The sequence below is a fragment of the Carassius carassius genome, chromosome 15, assembly GCF_963082965.1.
Source record: "Carassius carassius chromosome 15, fCarCar2.1, whole genome shotgun sequence".
NCBI classification, from domain to species: domain Eukaryota; kingdom Metazoa; phylum Chordata; class Actinopteri; order Cypriniformes; family Cyprinidae; genus Carassius; species Carassius carassius.
This window is the reverse complement of record NC_081769.1, coordinates 13,293,370-13,310,205: the sequence shown is the minus strand read 5'-3', so window position 1 is coordinate 13,310,205 and position 16,836 is coordinate 13,293,370. Positions and strand designations below refer to the sequence as shown.

At 37.6% G+C, this 16,836-nt stretch overlaps 2 protein-coding genes across 9 annotated transcripts in view; one reads left to right on the top strand and one right to left on the bottom strand.

The window, feature by feature from the left end:
- The window catches only part of myh14 (myosin, heavy chain 14, non-muscle), a 30,817-nt gene extending 20,589 nt beyond the window's left edge, over positions 1-10,228 (top strand). For 6 of the 8 annotated variants that reach the window (XM_059567442.1, XM_059567439.1, XM_059567438.1 and 3 more), the window contains 18 exons: positions 356-527; positions 635-847; positions 1,731-1,875; positions 1,990-2,196; positions 2,752-2,856; positions 3,579-3,731; positions 3,822-4,070; positions 4,677-4,889; positions 5,035-5,247; positions 5,357-5,518; positions 5,739-5,867; positions 5,958-6,046; positions 6,218-6,341; positions 6,423-6,631; positions 7,391-7,499; positions 7,888-8,060; positions 8,400-8,426; positions 9,522-10,228. In XM_059567442.1, coding sequence (XP_059423425.1) covers positions 356-527; positions 635-847; positions 1,731-1,875; positions 1,990-2,196; positions 2,752-2,856; positions 3,579-3,731; positions 3,822-4,070; positions 4,677-4,889; positions 5,035-5,247; positions 5,357-5,518; positions 5,739-5,867; positions 5,958-6,046; positions 6,218-6,341; positions 6,423-6,631; positions 7,391-7,499; positions 7,888-8,060; positions 8,400-8,426; positions 9,522-9,711 — 2,882 coding nt within the window. In that variant the 3' untranslated portion in view covers positions 9,712-10,228. The remainder of the gene's footprint in view (positions 1-355; positions 528-634; positions 848-1,730; positions 1,876-1,989; positions 2,197-2,751; positions 2,857-3,578; positions 3,732-3,821; positions 4,071-4,676; positions 4,890-5,034; positions 5,248-5,356; positions 5,519-5,738; positions 5,868-5,957; positions 6,047-6,217; positions 6,342-6,422; positions 6,632-7,390; positions 7,500-7,887; positions 8,061-8,399; positions 8,427-9,521) is intronic. The other 2 variants (XM_059567441.1, XM_059567437.1) reach the window with 1 other exon arrangement.
- A 3,586-nt stretch (positions 10,229-13,814) lies between these two features.
- LOC132157701 (uncharacterized) lies at positions 13,815-16,492 on the bottom strand. Its single transcript, XM_059567003.1, has 3 exons — positions 16,268-16,492; positions 15,591-15,724; positions 13,815-15,515 (listed from the first exon to the last, which is right to left on the bottom strand). The coding sequence occupies exons 1-3, from the start codon at positions 16,489-16,491 to the stop codon at positions 14,158-14,160; spliced, it is 1,716 nt and encodes a 571-aa protein (XP_059422986.1). The 5' UTR covers position 16,492; the 3' UTR covers positions 13,815-14,157.
- Between the last annotated feature and the right edge of the window lie 344 nt (positions 16,493-16,836).

Below are 16,836 nucleotides of genomic sequence, written 5' to 3'. Positions count from 1 at the left end.
ATTTATTACATTTGGCAGAAACACAATTATGGAATTCATTATTTACATCACTTTGGGATCATTTTATATATATATATATATATATATAGTGGAGAACAAAAAACAAATCACATGAACTGCTTTTATGGCGAACCTTTTTGAACCTCGTCTTACATGCTCAATATAAACACCGTAGTATGCAAAAGGACAGCATCAAGATTCTTTAAAACATTTCCTTTTGTCTTCCTGTTACTGGGATTGTTGGGGTTGGAATATCATAATGGTAAATAAATAACTTTTTTTTTTTTATTTTGGGGTGGACTATTCTTTTATAAAAACACAAACAGGTACAGAAATGTCTTTCCCTTTCCCTCAGAGCGTCTGAAGAGGGAAGAGCAGGGCCGTCTGGAACAGGAGAAGTGGAAGAGGCGGATGGAAGGAGAGGCAGTGGAGGCCCAAGAGCAGCTGTCTGACCTGAGCTTACTCGTCACTGAGCTGAGAGGCAGCCTGAGCCAGAGAGAGAAAGAGATCACCACACTACAGACACGGTACTTGCACAGACATAAGTCTATCTTAGAGCGATTCCTTGTAGCACAGCCACTTTAAGAAGTAATACTCCTTAACTATGACATCTCTTACATTTACTCTCCCTCAGGCTGGAAGAAGAGGGGGCACGTCGTGCAGAGGCTCAGAGAGCCCTGAGAGAGGCCATGTCTCAGGTCTCTGAGCTCAAAGAGGAGGTGGACAATGAAAAAGGAATGAGGGAGAGAGCTGAGAAACAGAGGAGAGATCTGGGAGAGGAGTTAGAAGCGTTGAGGACTGAACTAGAAGATACATTGGACACTACAGCTGCTCAGCAAGAGCTCAGGTGTGTGTGTGTCTGTGTGTGTGTGTGTGTGTGTGTTTTTGTGTGCTATTTTAAATACCATTTACTGAAAATCTTTACATACTGCATAAACTGTCGAACTAAAAGACAAATATTGATATTAAATTGTCACAAACAAATGAGAAAACGCTTAAACCCTTGTAAAAAAAGAAATACGAATACTTAATATACTTTAAAACTTTGTAATAAATAAATAATTATGCAAATAAATAATAATGTATGATAGTTTCAATTTATACAAATCTATTAAAAATATCACACTGTATAATATAATTTTTTTCAGTTTGAGTGTAACTTCAGTATGCTGTTTTGAGCCACTTTAACAGGACTTAAGTACACTTTCATATGTAATTGATATTTTCATATATTATTTCATAATCACTTTAATTGTGTGGTTTAAAATAGTGTACTGCCAAATGTAGTGACAAGCATTTATGGTAAACTACAATATACTTTCATCACATTTTTAATGAAGATGTTACTTTACTCAGCACACTACTAAGTACTTTACATGTGCTTTAGTACGTAACATAAGTGTACTTTAAAACACAACAAAAGATTAAAACGACGATTTGTACTTTAAAACCTCTAATTGTGCACTTTTTAAATGTGTACTTAAGTGTTCTTAAAGACAGTAGAGTTTCATGATACACACTTAAGTGGCCTTTTATTTATTTAATATTATATTACCTACAAGTACAATAAATAAAAAAAAAAAAAAAAATATATATATATATATATATTAAGATTTGAAGTACACTTCAAGTGCACATTTAAACAATTATCAGAAAGGTAGACTTTATTTAAATGCAGGCATTTTGGACAGCTTTATTTATCCTGATTTGAAGCATGTGTGTTTGTTTAGGTCTCGCCGTGAGGCTGAATTAGGAGAGCTTCAGAGATGTTTGGAGGAGGAGACCCGTCGTCACGAAGCCCAGCTGTCAGAGCTCCGCATCAAACACACTGCTGCTATAGACTCCCTACAGGAGCAGCTGGACAACGCCAAAAGAGTGCGTCTCTTTGCATTTACGTCAAATGCAACATGTTTACAAGCTGTTGTTACACTGGGAAGTCAGGTTTGTATTTCTAAGTTGCCAACCTTTGATGTGCGTGTATGTTCACAGTCCCGTCAGTCTCTGGAGAAGGCGAAGGCCATTCTGGAGGAGGAGCGGATGAACCTGAGCGCTGAGCTAAAGACTTTACAGGGAGGGAAGATGGAGAGCGAGAGGGGCAGAAAGCGAGCAGAGGGACAGTTACAGGAACTCAACGCACGCCTCGCACAGGCTGAGAGAGAAAGAGAGGAGCGAGAGGAGCGACTCAGTAAACTCCAGGTAGAAATGAGCCTTTCAACTAGGGCCACTAATTTCACAGTGTGGACCCAAAACTATTTTACATCAGAGTTCAAAATCTTGGTTTATGGAAAATAAACATTTTTTTTTTTACTGATTTCTGGTGGGCACCTGGGAACAGCACCTGATAAACTCAGCTTGTGTTTTGGGCCAATTTTTACAGTTAAAATCCAGAAATCTGTTTCAGTTGGATTCTATGCAAGTTGGTTAAGTGAATTAGCTGCGTTGAACAATGGAAAACAACTTGGTTTGAAAGTGAGTTCTCTGAGAGCTATGCTTCATACAGTACATTGCTACACTATTGACAGTAGACAATGGCAAAAACGTTTTGCCCACAGAAATCCTTCCCATTCTGGAAAATCTAGTTTAAGCTGGTAGCAGTTTTGTTACATGGTATCTGGTTTCTAATTGGTCCAAACTGGTCATTAGCTGGTCCAAGCTGGTAATTGGCTTGTTTACCAACCACAATGTTACAAACTAACCAATAAATCAAACCAGTTTTAAAAACATCCAAACACTGAATTCTCTCCCTCTCAGTCGGAGCTCGAGTCTCTGTCCAGTTCCCTATTCTCATCTGAGTCCAAATCTCACCGCCTAAGTAAGGAGGTCAGCAGTCTGGAGAGCCAACTACATGATGTGCAGGTAACTTGTGTCTGTGTTTTAACTGTGTTTTTGCACTCTTCCGCTACATATTAATAGGCTAATAGGACTTAAAGGTTTAGTTCAGCCAAAAATGAAAATTAAGCCATAAATTACTCACCCTGAAGTCATCCTAGGTGTATATGACTTTCTTCTTTCAGACGAATTCAGTCAGAGTTATTTTAAAAAATGTCTTTGATCTTTCAAGCTGTTTGATGCCACTCAGTGGGTGTTGCTCTGCATCGGTCCATGAGAAGTTTAATAGAAAGCACATACATTTAAAAAAAAAGCATTACTTTCTCACATGGCTCTGGGGGGTGAACAAAGGCCTCCTGTAGCGAATAAATGCATTTTTGTAAGAAATATTTCCATATTCAAAACGTAATAATCACTTTAATCTAAAGATCAATGACCATTTTTGAAATAACTCTGACTGGATTCGTATGAAAGAAGAAAGTCATATACACCTAGGATGACTTCAAGGTGAGTCATTTTTGGGCTAATTTTCATTTTTGGGTGAACTAACCATTTAATTCAACTGCTTTTGAAGAAAAACTGAAGAAACACATTGTATGATGGTTGGATGGATGAATAGGAAATGAAATCCTCTGATTGTTTTTAAATTTTAAAGCAGATCTTAGAGACTGTGATGTCTCTCTGACTGTGAATATGATGGCTTCTTAAGCATGCTTAATGTATGTGTGTGTGTGTGTGCTATTTTTTAGGATCTACTGCAGGAAGAGACACGGCAGAAGTTGGCACTGGGCTCACGTGTGCGTGCTCTAGAGGAAGAAAAAGCTGGATTGATGGAGAGACTAGAGGAGGAGGAGGAGAAGACCAGAGAACTTACACGCCAGATTCAGAACCACACACAACAAGTACACATCCATGTTTCACTCATCTAAAAACCTGTTGTTGTATCTTTCCTCTGTTTTATGATATTACTGTATGCTTATGTGTCCATGCAGCTGTCTGATCTAAAGAGGCAGACAGAGGAAGTGAATACAGCGGTGGAGGTCGGGGAGGAGGCCAGGAGGAAGATGCAGAGAGAGCTGGAGAACGCCATACAGAGAGAGAGAGCCAAAGAAGAAGAGAAAGAACGCATAGAGAGACAGAAAGAACGGCTGAGAGAAGAGATAGAGGACATGACAATTGCTTTGCAGAGAGAAAGACAGAACTGCACTGCTCTGGAGAAACGACAGAAGAAATTTGATCAGGTACAGTAGGAAACACTGAGAGAGAGGGAGGGATGGTTGGATGGATGGATAGATGTTAGATTGATTGGATGATTGGAAGGATGGATTGACTGAATACATGGATGGTCTGACTGGTGGATCAAAGGGTTGGATGGATGGTTCGACTAAATGAATGCATGCATAAAGAGAGGGATGGAATGATGGAGTGATTGACTTGTGGATGGAAGGATTAATTTATGGGATGGTGGAGGGATGGATGGTTTGACTTGATGAATAGATACATGAATGGATTAACTTGGATGGCTGGAGAGATGAAAGGAATGATGGATGGATTGACAGGTGGATGGACGAATGTTAGATAGAGTGACTGGTGGATGGATGGATGATAAATGGATGAACTGATGGATGGATTGAATGGTGGATGGATGGACTGACTGGTGGATGAATGGATGGATGATAAATGGAAGTATGTATGGATAGATGTAATGGTGGATAGATGGATGGATGGAGAGATTGGCTGGTTGCTGATGGATAGATGGCTGGATTGACTATGGGCAAAAGTAAAAAGCCTTGAAAATGAGAAGTGCAGCTCAAGAGGTTCCTCACCCTTTGACCCTTAACCTTCAGTGTTTGGCAGAGGAGAAAGCAGTTAGTGCTCGGCTGCTGGAGGAACGGGACCGCGCAGAAGCAGAGAGTCGAGAGAAGGAGACGCGTTTCCTGTCCCTCTCAAGGGCATTGCAGGAAGCAACAGAGCAGAGAGATGAGCTGGAGAGAACCAATAAGCAGCTCCGCCTGGAGATGGAGCAGCTCGTCAACGCCCAAGATGACGTGGGCAAAAATGTACAGCTTGCTTTTTACCAATGCACTCTCATATGATATTTAGTAACATTTATTTATAGTGTATACATAACAAGAGCTTATTCTGTTCTAAAAAAATCACGAGTTTCTTTATTTTTGCCTGTTTGCCTTTGTCACGCCTCTTCAGGTTCATGAGCTAGAACGTTCTCGACGGACTTTGGAAACAGAAGCCCAGTCTCTGAAAGAACAGACCCAGGAACTGGAGGATGAGCTGACAGAAGCTGAGAACGCTCGCCTCAGACTGGAAGTCACCCTACAGGCTCTTAGAGCTCAGTTTGAGAGAGAGATCAGCACTAAAGAGGAGAAAGGAGAAGAAAAGAGGAGAGCACTCAACAAACAGGTAAACTGCCTTCTGCAGAAGTGAAGCGATGAGAATATATTTGAAAAGAATTGATATTAACCGCCTTTTTTCTCCTGCTCTTTATTTGTTTCTTCTGTCACTTGTTCAGGTGCGAGAACTTGAAACAATGCTTGAAGAGGAGAAGACTCAGAGAGCTCAGGCTTTGACTGTCAAAAAACAACTGGAGACAGAGCTGCAGGAGGCGGAGACTCAGGTGGAAGCAGCCAATCGGGGCAGAGAGGAAGCACTAAGACAGATGAAACGTCTCCAGGTTCGTCAATTTAATTGATCATTAGATAAATCACAATAAATGATAAAAATGGGTTGCTGTGAGTTAAGTTATTATAACTAGTTGTGTATCAGAAGTGATGTTTGGAATATTTATTGTAAACCAAAAGGACAGATTTCATTCAAATAAACCAAAGTAGTCGTAAAAAATCAGCTCAAAAGCCCTGATGTGAATATTCAGTGTGTGCCTCTGTGTTTTCCAGACTCAGATGAAGGAGCTTATCCGTGAACTTGATGAGACCAAGTTGGCTCGAGACGAGATTGTTGCCCAGTCAAAGGACAGCGAGAAACGGCTGCAGACGCTGGAAGCAGAACTATTACAGCTGACAGAGGTGTGTTACTCTGCCTGTGTAACACAGATGTTTTAACTACTTTGAGTCTCTTATTCTTTTTTTTGTGCCCTTCTTATGACATTCTCTCAGGAGCTGTCCGTTTCTGAGAGGCAGCGGAGACAGGCCCAACAGGAGAGAGAAGAACTGGCAGATGAAATCATCAACAGTACAACTGGAAAGTCAGTATCTGTGCTTGTGCTGAGGTCCAGTGATGATGAAATTACAATTTCCCCATTCTTACTTTCTTAATACATGTTCCTTGTCATACATAGGTCCACATTATTGAACACCAGACCTATTTATTAGAAAAGTAAATAGGATTCATGTTGTGAAACTTCTTTCCCCTGCAGATCTGCACTGTTGGAAGAGAAGCGGCGTCTTGAGGCCAGAATCACTCAACTGGAGGAAGAGTTGGAGGAGGAACAAAGTAACGCTGAACTACTAGCCGAGAGGCAGAGGAAGAGTACCTTGCAGGTAGACAAAGAAACACACAAACACAGACTATACTACCAGACAAATACACAGAGACAGAGCCCTTCTCTCTGTTTCTTTTAGGTTGAGACACTTACAGTCCAGTTATCTGGAGAGAGGACGCTGGCGCAGAAGAGCGAGAGCGCACGAGAGACTCTGGAGAGGCAGAATAAAGAGCTGAAAACTCGTCTCAGTGAGATGGAGGGGACTGTGAAGGGAAAACATCGCCTCAGTGTCGCCGCCCTGGAGGCCAAGATAGAATCTGTGGAGGAACAACTGGAGCAGGAGAGACAGTAAGAAAACAGAGGGGGAGCTAAAGAAAAACGGGGAAGTCGAATGTACAGATGTCTTTCCAAAACAGTATGGTTTCTTATTCAAGTCAATTCAAATGAAGTCATATTGTTATAGCATTTAATACGATGCAGATTGCTTCAAAGCCACTTCACATTATTAAAACAGGAAAAGAAAATTGCTAATGTTGTAAGATTAGTCAGTTTTGAAATTATTCATGGATTTAAACTGTAAAGCAGTTTTACTGAAGATAATAGTGTCAATATCTAGCTCAACTTCTGCAGAAGGTAAACGATAATGTTAATGTGAGATAATGTTCTCATCTGATAGTGTCAGTACAGTTAAAGCAGTCATTTTATTGGTCTTTTAAAACCCTTATTCCATGAAAAAAAGTAGCAGAATGTCAGAACTGTTCTTTTATTAATAGTTCAGGTCGAAATCTAAACGGGACGAAACGTTTCATTAAAATTATTTTAAATATGGCCTATACAACTTACGTGTAATATTTAATGTGCTTGAAAGCCATCTGATAGCTTTGTGTGACAAACAAACTAAGATTATTCACTAAAAATAATGCTCGAAATCTATGGTTACTATTAAATTTCATCATATCTTCAAGAGCGTACAGTTTCTAAAAAAAGCAAAAAATGATGACAGATTTTTTTGTGTGAATTAGATTTTTAAGGATCTAAATTCACTGTAGAGATCAAACCAGCAATGTGACTGTTTGTGTGTCTTCTCTCCCTTATCTCTCTTCCTAGGGAGCGAGCCATGGCCAATAAGCTTGTGAGGAAAACAGAGAAGAAACTGAAAGAAGTTCTGATACAGGTGGAAGATGAAAGGAGACATGCAGATCAGTATAGAGAACAGGTACTCCTAAAAAAAAAAATCATCAGTGCCTCTCTGGAGAACTGTGTAGGATTTAGACCTTCTTTAAAGCAATTCTCCATGTAACATTTCAATAAAGGGTTCTAAAGTCTCAGCCAAATCAATCAGCTTGAGATAAAATAAACTCATCCCACAAAGCATTGCTAATTATCCATTCAGTCTGTATTTCTTCTTTTAAATGCATTTTCTTGTCAGAAACATAATTGCTAAACTCCACAACAGCTTATATTACATAACTTAAGTAGCTAATGCTACCTTGCCAGCCTTCATTAACTTCTGAAAACTCATCACATGATTTGCAGGATGCATAGGGTTATGGATAGCATAGTACACATGAAATTGTACAGTTCTAAAATCTCTCTTTTTGTAGTTGGATAAGTCTATGGGACGTCTCCGTCAGCTGAAGAGGCAGTTAGAGGAGGTGGAGGAAGAGAACTCTCGCTCCAACGCTCAGCGCAGGAAGCTACAGCGAGAGCTGGAGGAAATGAGCGACAGCATGCAGATCATGAACCGTGAGCTCAACACTCTCCGCTCTCAACTCAGGTAAAGATTAGGATGGTTATGACAGTGCTATTTTAAGTATAAAATTCAAAGCCAGACAGCTAAAAAGCAACAAGCAGCCCAGACCATGACAAGATACTTATTTTTACAATATGTATCAAATATCACAGAACAGAACAAAATAGGAAACTTGCCACATTTTGTGCTTATAGGACCAGTGGAAGATCTAGTCATTCTGTTCATATATAAATACTGTATATGTGCATGTCATCAAACCATTTCTTCACTGTATGTACATGTTTCATTCACTCATTGCCTCATCTAATGTGTCTGATTGTGTGTCCATCCATATTTGTCTGTCTGTCTCCTACACCCACTCAGCATCACAGAACGGCAGAAGTCAGAACAGTAGGTTTTCGTGTGTGACCATTGTGTGTTTTATGTTCCTCTCTGAGCAATTATCCTTTCTCATTTTGATTCTAGTGGTGTAGAGGTGCCCTGTTGAGACTGTAAAGGGGTGTAGAGGTGCCCTTTTTAGTCCTTTGTAACTGATTTTTTTCAATAGCATATAAAGATGGTGTAGTCTACATTGAATTGTGGGTCACTTCGTGATTATAGATGGTGATGAATCACAGCTTCTCTCTTCCACCAATCATGGACTTAGTTTCACTCTTTCAGCGTCCTCTCTTTTTTCCTTTCTTTCTTCCAGTTTGTAAACAGTGAACCCAAAAAGTATTTTTTTACACTTAATTGGGCAACAAAATATCAAAACAAGTTGTTTTGTATTGATTTGTTTTGTTTTGTTTATAGGACAAAATGTTTTAGGGCAAAATATATGACAAAAAAAAGTTATTACACTGTTTTGGCTTTTTTTTCTTGTGTTTATTAGACAAAATGTGTTAAAGCAAAACATCTGACAAAAACGTTATTACACTGTATTTTGGCTTGTGTTTTTTGTTTGCTTGTTTTGTTTATTGGACAAAACATCTTAAAGCTATAGGCTATTTTGGCTGTTTTTTTGTGTGTGTGTTTATATTGCATTTGGCTCAAACTCAATTCCTGGAGGGCCACAGCTCTGCACAGTTTAGCTCCAACCCTAATCAAACACACCTGATCCAGTTAATCAAGCTCTTCAGGATCACTAGAAACTTCCAAGCAGGTGCAGAGCTGTGGCCCTCCAGGAATTGAGTTCGAGAACACTGGTTAAATGTTAAAACAAAACACTTGACAAAAATGTTATTAAACAGTAAAAACTTTTGTTTTTGTTTATAGCACAATTGTTTTAAAGCAAAATGTTGTTTGGTTTATGTGTGTTTTTTTTTTTTTATATTGTCAAATCACTTCTGATCTTAACAGCTATGTGTGAAGATGTCTAGAAAAGTCAAAACTTGCTTTGATATTTTGTGTCGAATTCATATATAATGGTTTGGGGACACTGTATATGTATATTATATTTTGTGCATGAATTGCAGTTAATTCTCTATATCTGTGTTTGTGTCTCAGGCGAGCTCCGCTCCCTATCTCCATGCGTGCTGGCCGCAGGGCTCTGGTGGATGACCTTTCTCAGGAGAACTCTGATTCTGAGGATCCAGGTGCTTCTCCCACCCCGTCCAGCGGCCCGCCGGGTACCCCCACACCCTCAGACAACGCCCTGGGCCCTCCTCCTCCATACAGCCTTACCAACGCTGAATAAGAAGGGGAGAGTGTGATAGATGGACAGTTTTACTGGTTTAACTTACATAGCTTTCGCAATCGTAAACATAACAGAACATCCGTGCTGTCACACATACAGTAACTTGAAGCTAGTTAATGTGATTTATTGATTTGAAATGAACAGATGAATTAGCATGCAAGATGGAGAAAGACTGGTGCAGTACTCTTATAGTACTATTTAAACCAAGCAAGCAGTCAGTAAAGACTTCAGTTTTAAGTTCAGGAGAAAAGAAAATGGCATTTCCCAGCATTCCTTGGGAAATACAAGTACTGTATATCGGTGAAGTATATCAGGCTTGTTGTGGCAAAATTATGACGGCCATCTCAAGCTCTCTCTCAATCAATCAAAAGCCATGTGTTTAGGAGAAATTTGCATGTTGATGGCAATCAAAGGCCATCGGGTATTGCACAGAGGATCCACGATCAGGCTAGAATGCATCATCTGTGCTCGCACAAGCCATCAAACCCTCGAAGCACTGAGAAACTTTCTCTCTCTCTCACTCCTAAAATGATATAATGTTTTAAGAAATTGAGAGTTGAACAGGATCAAGGTATTATAGAATATCTCTGTGTTTAAATTTTAAAAGTGATCGCTATTCTTCAGATAAATAGAGAACAATGCTTTTTGTTATACATAATTAGGCAGAGAGGATGATTATGGAAGCCCATTTCCACCCCAGTAAAGAAAAAAAAAGGTAATAGCAATTTTATGTCACTACCGCAATTTTGATTATCGTAATTGTGACTTTATATCACAATGTGACTATACCTCACAACTGCAACTTTCTTTCTTAATATTGTGACTGTATATGTCACAAATTAAAGTTTGTTTTTCGCAATCGCGATGAATGACTTCATATATTGTCACTTTACGTCTCACGAACAGGTTTTTTTTTTTTTTTTACAATTGCAGTTTTATAACTCACATTTGTGGTCTTATATCTCAAAATGTGACTATGTCTCAAGGTTTGACTATATACCTCGCAATTGCAACGTTACATCTCGCAGTTGCGAGTTTGTTTCCACTAATTGTAACTTTGTAACTTTAAATTTGACACAATGTCTTTCTATCGTGCAGTAACACTTTATGGGCCAGATTTACTAAACAGGGCAAATTAGCGTTAGAGAGCACTTTAATAAAAGTGCAGATGGTAGAGAAAAATTATGCAGGTTATTTACTGATAAGATGCACATTAAAGAACACAGACATATTTCATTTCCATGATGAAAATGCAAATTACTGCCTGCTATAAAACATGCTTTTTTGTGCTTTAAATAATGGAGCAAATTCCAGTGAACTTTCAACGCTAGTAAATCGCGTTGAGTGGTTCTTTTAAATACTTACCTTCGATAATTTTACAGATTAAAAGAGAAACTCCTACAAATGCATATTAAATAAGGTGAATCGCAAAAATAACTGCGCCCATGCCTTTTCAGCGCTAATTTCTCACTGCTTGTCTTTAGTAAATCCTGACAGTTGGTTTTTTAACTCCAAATGAGGGTTTGCGCTGGCGCAAGCTGATTGTAAATCTGCCCTTATAACTCATAATTGTGACTTTATATCTCACAGTGTGACTTTATTTCTTATTTTAAAATGTCACAGTTATCTTTTTTATTTTTTACTCTGAGGTAAAAAGGGGCTTCCATAGATGGCTATGATTATATAAAACAAAGACAGACAAGTGAGAAAGAGAAAAATGCTTTTCTATTAAATGAATATGCTACAAATTTGAGCTGGCCATTATAGCTTTTACATCTTAGCCATAACCTGACCATAAGAAAATTAAAAAATACATAAATGGTCAAACAGATACTGGACTTATAGCAGAAAACAAAAGAAAAGCAGCCACCTCCATGTAGATTTAACAGTAACGACTCTTAGGTATCTGAAAAATACCTGCTGTGATCTCCTTCAAACTTTAGTATTCAGTTCAGCTCTCTATTAAGTTCAGGGTGTCTGTGCTGCAGATCAGACCCTTTCAGATACTGTGTGTAGATAGTTAGGTAACTCTAAAGGGACGCCTTTGTTAGTAGTGACATAGATAGGTAGTTAGGATTTCTTAATTTATGTCTTAACACATCGGCTCCAGACTTGTTGTAATTTTTATCAAATAAGAGAATTCTAGTATGCAGTCTATTTATTTTGTTTTGTATTGATTTTTTGTCTGCACATAGACATGTCATGGTTGTTGTATAGTTTGCAATATTAAGTGAAAACAAGGCAAAATGAAAGAGATTTGAGGGTAAGGATGGGTTTACAGTTAGCAAGGTGTCAGTCAGTAACACTGGACAGAATAAAAAAATACATTTTCACTAAATAAGCTGCAGCGGACCTCAAAGAATGTAACATTGACACTGGGCAAGAGTGAGAAGTCTGTTATCAGGATTTCTGAGTCTCATGGTGTGAACTTGGAAGATATAAACATATAATATCTTGCCTGTTTTCCCAGGGTTTGAAGGCTGGTAGTTATTACTTATCTCATTATATCAATGCAACTTTTTTTTTTTTTTTAATCAAAAGGACATATTATATTTTTGTTTTTATTGTTTGTTTGTTAATTTTTGAATGTGGTGAATATTTATAGATCAAAGCGTTTGTTACACACAATCTTGTGCATATGACTAAAGGGACATTATTTTAGCTGTATGCATGTCAACAGTGCCTGTAGTATCTGCAGAAAACACACGCGGTCTGGAATTTGATAAATAAATGACAATATTAGGTCTCCCTGAACAGCAATCTGACTCAGACATCCTTCTCATAGAAACTTTTTGGATTAAAGTTGTTGATTGGATCTGAAATGTTTTTTAGTTTCTTGTTTTTTAATTGATGAATTCATGAAAAATGCAAGTTTCCTTAACCTTGACTAAACGCAAGTCTCTAATATTGTCATTCATAGATATTGTTAAGGTGATAAGCATTTTAATACACTGCTCTAGTTTTTCCAGCGATAACGGTGTTAAATTGTGAATAATTGTCTGTCGCCATTAAGTATTTGAACATATTTAAGATCTGTTCAGCCTGTGAGATTACAATTTGATGCACTGAAGAGTTTATTACACTGTTATTAGCGCAGTTATTACCACCTGTGTGGTTCAGCAACAGTATCTGCCCTAGAAATTGTATTTAGTTGTAAAATGTTGACTGAAATGAAGGAAACCACACTGTTAAGACAAAAGGGTAAGAGCGCACACACAAGCCAAAAGACTCAAGCCTTGTACAACAGATTGTTTTTATTCTTCTTATTTGTCCATGTTCCTAAATTACATCTGCCTATAATCTGACTGTTTGCCTTTCAAGCAACTGAACAACAATGTGATTCATTTTAATTGATTTGTACATTTAGCGGACAGATTTCCAGAGATGTTCAAACTCATAAAATCAATTTGGAGTGCATTTGAATAAAAAAAAACAGTCGTGTTTTCTCTGAATCCTATATTTTAGTTTGATAAATGAGCCTTGTTATACTGAACCTGTGCTTGATAATGCAGCTTTGATGAGTCAAATGAGTGGACAATAGCTGAGAATATGTATGAAAAGGAATTAAAACTCCAGCAGAGAAACATGTTTGTATCTGAAGTGTTTCTGAAGAGGTGCTTTATTGCATTTGTGGATCTTGAATTTTGAACCATGTTGTTTATTTGATCTTTTGCTTTATTTTGCTATAATGATAAATTGAGACTGGGGTGAATTTTAATATACCATTGGTTTTGAAATCAGTGTGGTTTATTTTCACGCTAACACACTATCGATTCACCATCAGCATAGTGCCACTTAAAATTACAGCGAGGGAATGAAATACACTTAAAAACAAACAGAATGAATCCGTTTATTAACCAAAAACAGAAATCACAGTTGAATTTGACAAATTATTAGACATTTTAAATTGTTTTGCAGTATGCCAAGTTTTAAAACATCTTTATATCTAACAATAAAATAAACTAATAATAATCAATTTAAAAGAAATTTAAAATGTCATTATACATTATAAAGCGTGGTTATGTATAACAATAAAATTATAAATTAATAAATCACTTTAAATTGATAAATAAAGAGACATTTAAAATTGTGTAATTCATGTAACTTAAATGCAAAAATACAATAATATATTAATAACTTTTAAAGCATTTTTTTAAGCCTTCCCAACCATATCGGACCAAAGATAATAAAACACTGAACTGGCTCTTTAAATAAAATCAGTTTAAATTTAAAAAGTAAATTGATTCATTAAAATATTGGATTTTTTTTCCTTTTTTTTCTTTTTGTATTATGTCACAATACTCATACAGTTTTTATTTCAGAAAACACTGAATATTTCACACCTCAGACATGAACATTTCACAGAAATTATCATAAAAATCACAAAAGTTTACCAAACAATGAAATTCATGAATACAGTTCATACAATTACTGTCCAGTGACTGATCAGTACTTTCCAAATGTATTATTCATGGTATTAACCTCTTCCTCCGCCACAATATTACCAAACAACCAATCATCATCTAGAGGCGGAGTCGGAATTGGAGTGGGGTGGAGCTTATGCAGTGTGGCTGGGAAAGATGTAGCCACGCCCTCAAAGTTGTGACTGCCTCTGAATTTTGTGTAAAAACCAGAGTCTTTTTTATGATAACAAAAGCCTTCAAGGCAGCATGTTATCGGGCACTGGGGGCCTGATAAAGTCTGGTTGAGATTCTCAACCTGCACAGTGTTTTTGTCAACATTTCTGACACCAGTGCCTTGCATCATAATCTGATCTGGACTTGTATAGTTCTTGTATGAGCTTTTAAGAGATTGTTGTTCCCAGTTTTCATAAAGAATCCTTTTGCATTGGTCCAACTGTCTCTCAAATACTGGGAACATGTGATTACCATCCATGACAGAAAAATCTGTATCTAAATAACCATCCTCCTTTCCAATCGTCTTCATGCAAGGTTCAACCTGACCGAACCAGTCTTCTAGAATCATATTGTGGTTCATAGCATAGTTTATTTCTTCATGATGGAAACTACATCTATATGGCTCTTGACTACAGAGAACATTAGCAAAACATTCATGACCTGTTTGGCCCAAATTGGACATGGAGTTATTGGCCCCACCACCAGAACCTGTTAGTTTCTCTAGATCCGAATCCAGAGAGCTTGGAAACTCTTCACTGTGATCCATCCACTCAGCCGTTTTAGCCAGATCTCTATGAGTACCAGAACAATCCAGTAGGTCAAGGTCATCCACCATATCCATTTGGAGACTCTCTCCGATGGTGGCATCTTGCATTTGGTTCACATTGTGCTCTGCATCTATAAGCATCTGAACCTCCAAATCACATGAATCCAAAGACAAGAGTGAAATCACTGGAGAAGGAGGTGACAGGTCTTGAACATCAACATCTGTGGGGAGCAACTTCACGTCATGGCACTTGGTGAGACGTGGTTTTGAATATGATCTTGTTCTTTCAGTGGACCCAAACCAGGAGGACACGCTGTCCTCTAGGAGACTGTTGTTCATATGTGTCAGGCTTTCTAAATCAGTAGATGCTGGCTGCCTTTCGAAGCTGAAGCTGAAGTCGATGTCCTTCTCCATTGAGCTTGCAGGGATGTTTTCCAAAGCTTTGCCGTCCGTCTCAGTTCTCGAATTCATTCTTCTACTGTTGGAGAACTTGCACGGTGAGAAACTTTTATCAGCCACACGGGTGTCCAAAAGACTGTCCAATGTCCAGAGGTCACACACATCCTCTTGTTGTTCAGGAAGCGCTTCAGTTTTGTCAGCATTTATATAAGATTCAATAGCTTAGAAAACAGAACAAGGAGTCACCAAACTTATACCAAACCAGAACAAACAATAAAAAAGTAAGGCTCTTTTACCTTTTTTTGAAGGTTTGGGTGACTGGTCTGTTACAATGTGAGATAATCTGGGAGTGAGATGATCGGGGGGGTTATCAGTTGAACATAAAGCAGACGCCAGCTGATGGTTCGCTGCCTCTATTTCAGCAAATTTTCTGTGTAGACGCAAATGGAATATTAATTATAATGATAAAAATATATATATAAATTTACAGCCAAAAGTTTGGGGTCGGTCAATTTGTATTTTTTTTATTTTTTAAGAAATTAATACATTCAACAAGGCCACATTCAATGAATCAAAAATGACAGTATAGACCTTTAAAAAAAGTGTATTTAAAAAAAAAAAATATATATATATATATATATATATATTTTAAACTTTCTGTTTATTAATGAATCCTCCATTTAAAAAACAGAAATGAAATAACTGTATGCAACATTGATAATAAAAAGAAACATTTCTTGAGCGCCAAATCAGCATATTACAATCATTTCTGTAGGATCATGTGACATTAAAGACTGTATGTATGTGAGTAATGATGCTGAAAATTCAGCTTTGCCATCACAGGAAAAAAAATAATTTTAAATTATATTAAAATAGAAAACGGTTATTTTATTTTAAATTAAAACAATATTACTGTTCTACTGTGGTTTTGTTCATATCTTTGAACAATATGAATATATCCAGTATAGCATACCTCTGTATCATGTTGTGCAGAAACCTGCGATGATTGACTTGTCGTTTTGATGGCTTGTTTTTCCGTGGTCTTTGCAAAGTCCTCATCATGTGACCAGCTGCTGAAGTCACAAAAGTAAAAAGATCACGGCCCCATGGCACTCCAGCCTCCAAACCCGGTTCAAAGGTCAAAATACTGGATGGACGCATAGCTTTGGAAATAGAACGAGGGTTAAATATAAGCATGACAGAGAGATCATATTCAACATCAGATTCAGTTACTTTTCTAAATTGTCAAAGAATGTCAAAATAGCTTATGTTCACCATTTTGCAATCATGTACCACAAAAAACGAAAGGGAGCAGAACTACTCCAACGCTGCATTTAAACAAGATTTAGATCGCTACAAGCTAATGGTAACCAAATTCAATCTTTCTATATGAAAGCTCAACTTACCTTCTGTTGCTCAATAAGAATCCACTTTGAAATGATGTGCACAGAGAAGCAAAAGGCTTTGCTCAGGTTATGTACCCTGACTGACCAAGAAACCAAAAGAGAGAGAGCGAATGATGAGAGGAGGGTGGCATCGATT